General features: G+C 42.2%; 1 protein-coding gene across 1 annotated transcript in view; it reads right to left on the bottom strand.

Annotated features, from left to right (window-relative positions):
* The window catches only part of UBA2 (ubiquitin like modifier activating enzyme 2), a 27,493-nt gene extending 23,568 nt beyond the window's left edge, over positions 1–3,925 (bottom strand). Inside the window, exons 1-6 of the mRNA XM_019505277.1 lie at positions 3,860–3,925; positions 3,526–3,609; positions 3,169–3,239; positions 2,158–2,222; positions 520–620; positions 216–337 (exon numbers count right to left, since the gene is read on the bottom strand). Coding sequence (XP_019360822.1) covers positions 216–337; positions 520–620; positions 2,158–2,222; positions 3,169–3,239; positions 3,526–3,609; positions 3,860–3,925 — 509 coding nt within the window. The remainder of the gene's footprint in view (positions 1–215; positions 338–519; positions 621–2,157; positions 2,223–3,168; positions 3,240–3,525; positions 3,610–3,859) is intronic.
* Between the last annotated feature and the right edge of the window lie 288 nt (positions 3,926–4,213).

Below are 4,213 nucleotides of genomic sequence, written 5' to 3'. Positions count from 1 at the left end.
AAAGAGTGAGTATGGGCCTACTTCCAATAAAACTATCAGGAGGTTTCTCCATATTCAAGTTGTAGAAGCTTTTGGGGGGTGTGGAATGAGGCTCTCAAGTGTTTTTTTTATTTGTTCATTCTAATTCTAATTTTAATTCATTCTCATTTTTTTATATCAATTCACATAGGAATCATTGTGGTGCAGTGACAGTTTTTCTTAAAAGGTTTACTTACTTGAACAAATACTTTGCCCATACAATGCAGTGGATAGGTTCTGATGGAGTGTTGCGAATTGTGCAGCCTGGAAAAGTCTTCTGAGTTGGTTTAGGATGACATTCATAACACTCTGTAACTCCCTACAGAGCAAGGAAAAGGTAAATATTTACATGCTATACTGTAATGGCTAGTGATAAGGTGCTCATAGCTAAAGGGTGACACTGTAAACGGTCTCAACAACCACAAAAGACATTACACATCCCAAGCTGTCCAAAAGACCAAATAAATCAAATTAACACAGAAAAAAGTTACATTATCTAACCTTTTTGATAACTGTTACTTGTCCAAGATAGCCTGCAGTTCCACTCTCTATAAGAGGAATATCAGCAGCCAGACACATCCTGTTTACGTGGTTACGTGCAGCTGCAAGATGAAAAGTATTTAAGGGGCAATTTGAATAATAAATAAAAAGAAAGCTTGACTTGAAAGGAGAGAATTCTACCTTGAGCATAAATATATTAACAGCTGTGTTCGACACCACAACCTCCATCTAAAACAGGCAAGCAAAATACAGCCCACGGGCCACATTCAGCCCACCAGGCCATTCTATCCCACCCATGAGGCCACTCTCAACTGTAGACAATTATTACCTGGCAAGCCATCGATGGCAGCACCAAGCAGCTTGTGCTCTGGTTGCGATGAGACCAACCCCAACCTAGCCTGCTATGCCCCCACATCCCAGAAGCTTCTGCTTAGCAGAGGCTTCTGCCCTGGGGACTCTGTGGCTGTTCCCCAGCCCTCCCTCCGAGTGGAAATTCAGATAATAACGGCCCAGGGGGAGGGAGGTGGACTGCTGGAGATGGCCCCACTCCGTGGGGCTTGTGGGACTCTGGCTCTGTGCCTCCATGTGCCACTCCCAGCTTGAGTGCCAGGAGCACCACATGGAGGCACAGAGCTGCCCCAGCTGGATGGTGCAGGACTTCTCATGGCTCTTGGCACTTTGGGCTGGGTTGGGCTGGGCTGGATCCACACAGTGCCGTGTGGGTCCCTGTCTTGCAGCCAGAACTGCATTCTCTCGAGCTGGGCTGAGCTTGCTTTGTGTGGGATCCAGCCTTGCAGCCAGGAACCGCAAGACACAGCCAGGCTGGGCCGAGCCAGCTTCATGTGGGTCCCAGACATGCAGCTGGAACCGCATTCTCCCAGGCCAAGCTGGGCTTGCCCTGTGCTGCACCATGTGGGTTCCAGCCTTGCAGCCGGGAACCATGCACCACAGCCGGGAGGGACTGTGCCAGCTCCATGCAGGTCCCGGCCATGCAGCTGGAACCACATGCTGCCGGGACGGGATAGGCTGGCTCTGTGCCGTGGCATATGGGTCCTCTGCCTTGGCTGTGGTGCACAGTTCCCGGCTGCAAGACAGGACTGGTAAGGATGGCACCCCCCCCTCCCAAACACACACCCACACACCCTCTCACAGCTCCCACATACACTCTCCCCCCCGATATCCATACACACACTGACAATCTCCCAGTTTCAAGATGTCAACTCCCCTCCCAAAATAAGTACTTCTGGGACAAGGTGAGAGACTTCCAGTAGCAAAGGTCAGGGGTTAGGGGCAGGACTTCCAGTCCCAAGGTGGCAACCAGGGGGTAGGGCACCTGTCAAGGGGCAGGGCTACCCTTGAGGCCCTCGACAGCTCACCAAAACTCATTAAGCGACCTTCCAGCCAAAATAATTGCCCACTGCTGATCTAAAATGAATTTTTTATATATCTATGTCTATCTATCTATCATACTGTACACAGGAAACTGAGACATGGTACAAACTAACCTGCCTGAGATTACAGAAAGGATTTACTGCCAGAATTGATATTAGCATCTCTTTACTTCTTGTTTCAACTTCTATATTCAGGCAACTAATTTCTTAACTCAGAAATAAAGCCATAAAAAAGTGGAAATCTCACCTCTGTTATCCAAAGCATTCATAACCAATGTAAACTGACGGAAGAATTCTACATTATAGTCAGGGCTGCAAAGAAAAAGCAGCGATCAGATGGCTATGGCACAGTAGAAATGAAACATACTGCCCACTTAAAACAGAATTTACATTCTACACGATGAAATGCACAAACAGAATTTACAACTTGCCTTTAACTACCTCAGTAGTTTTAAAATCTCATATCTCATAATCCTGCAGAAGTAAGAATATCTACTTTACACTGTTTTAAAGGAGCCTGAAGACATGTTTTATGTTTAAAAATACCACTAGAAATTATCTAGGAAGGAAACAACACAGTTTTAATAATTTCTCTCTTTCTCTGAACCTGGAAATATGCAAATGTGGTAAATGATGTTTTCTGTCTTCACAAGAGAGATGCAAATACTTAAGTATTCTTCAGATACTTTTAGTCTGCACAGTGTGCACCCCCTCCCAATTATCTACGCTCACAAAAACTCAACATTTTGCATCCTTAGCAATTAAGTTATTTCTGCTGATCAGCATTATATGTTACCTTATAATGATTACTACAATGGTGCAGATACAATTGGTTTAGTCTGTTAAGTTACTGTCTAATGGAATCTGTCCTTTGCAGTGACACCCCAATATTCTAAAACAGGGTGAAAATTCCCCGTTTAAGTTTGGATCAGTAGTTTACACACCAGTAGTATTTCTGGAGCTATGTACATTTCTACAGACAATTATGATGCAGAGAAGTCTGTCTACCACAAGGCAGGGAAGCCACAGTACAGCGCTTCCAATAACTACAAAATATCTTGTAATCAAAAAGCAGGATATGCATATAAATCCCATGAGAAACTGTGGAAAGTATGCTAGCAAAGAGATGCATGAAATAAAGATCACAAGAAATTCTGCAAATTCCAGAAGGAAGGTAATAAGTAGTAAAACACGAGCACTTATTTTAAAATAATCAGGTAGTTGCATATAATATTTTTAAAAATCAAGACAAACATACTTCATGATGCTGTCATGATAAGCTATAATATTAGCTTCTGGGTAAAACTGTAACACGCTTTCCTTGGCAACCTGGAAAAGAACAGACAATTGATAGCCTTATATATGTACCATTCATTCAAGAACCAACAAGACTGCAGACTTAAAATTCCATTACTAAGGTCTCATGGGTTTAAAATATTGCATATAAATCAGCCAACCAACACTTATCCCACCACTGAGAAGATACAACAGATTTAAGGAGTTACACGACTATTACTATCATGTAATACAGCTGCTGTATCATGACATTCATAACATGAAAAAAAAAAGAACTTGATATTTGTTAGAAAAAATTCAACTTGAAACTATCTCTTACCTGCGCTTTTGACTTTCCAACATGTTTCTTTTGAAACAAAAACTGCCTGTTGAGGTTGCTCACATCAATGGTATCCAAATCAATCTACAAATACACAAGTACATATTTAACAGGACAAAAAAGTACTTCTGGCAATCTGTCATGAAAATAAATAGCACTCTTAACACTAAAGATTGTCAACAGCATGGGATATTGCTCTAATTGCTCCATTTTCAAATCCAAATAACCATACCAAGTTATTTACATTTACAAATAAAAACGTTAAATCCACAACTCATCCAGTTGGCAGAATCAACCTTTTTTACTGTAAACTTAAAAAACAAATGCATTTTACCTTCCAGCCTTCCAAACTTACTGGAGTAAACACAATAAAGGCTTCTGAATTATGAATGCAATCCATAAAAATTATGTACTTTTACATTTAAAATGGAAAAAGTATTAGACTTTCAGGCAACGAGGGAAATTAAAAATAACTTAAAAACCTGAACTCTCCAAATTCTCAGTTGTGTGTTCATTTATTATACTTGTATCCATACAGCTGTAGTGTCTGTATAGTGTACTGCACATACACACACACACACCGCCCCTACCTTGAGGCACAAGGGAGCTCGTGAATGCAGTGATGCTGGGGCGGACGGAGCGTCTCACAGGAGCGCAGAGGGCTCCCCAGTGAGCTCAGCAGCAGACC

Source organism: Gavialis gangeticus, unplaced genomic scaffold (assembly GCF_001723915.1).
Source record: "Gavialis gangeticus isolate Ggan-Ray unplaced genomic scaffold, GavGan_comp1, whole genome shotgun sequence".
In the NCBI taxonomy this organism is placed as follows: Eukaryota; Metazoa; Chordata; order Crocodylia; family Gavialidae; genus Gavialis; species Gavialis gangeticus.
This window is presented reverse-complemented; position numbering and strand designations above follow the sequence as displayed.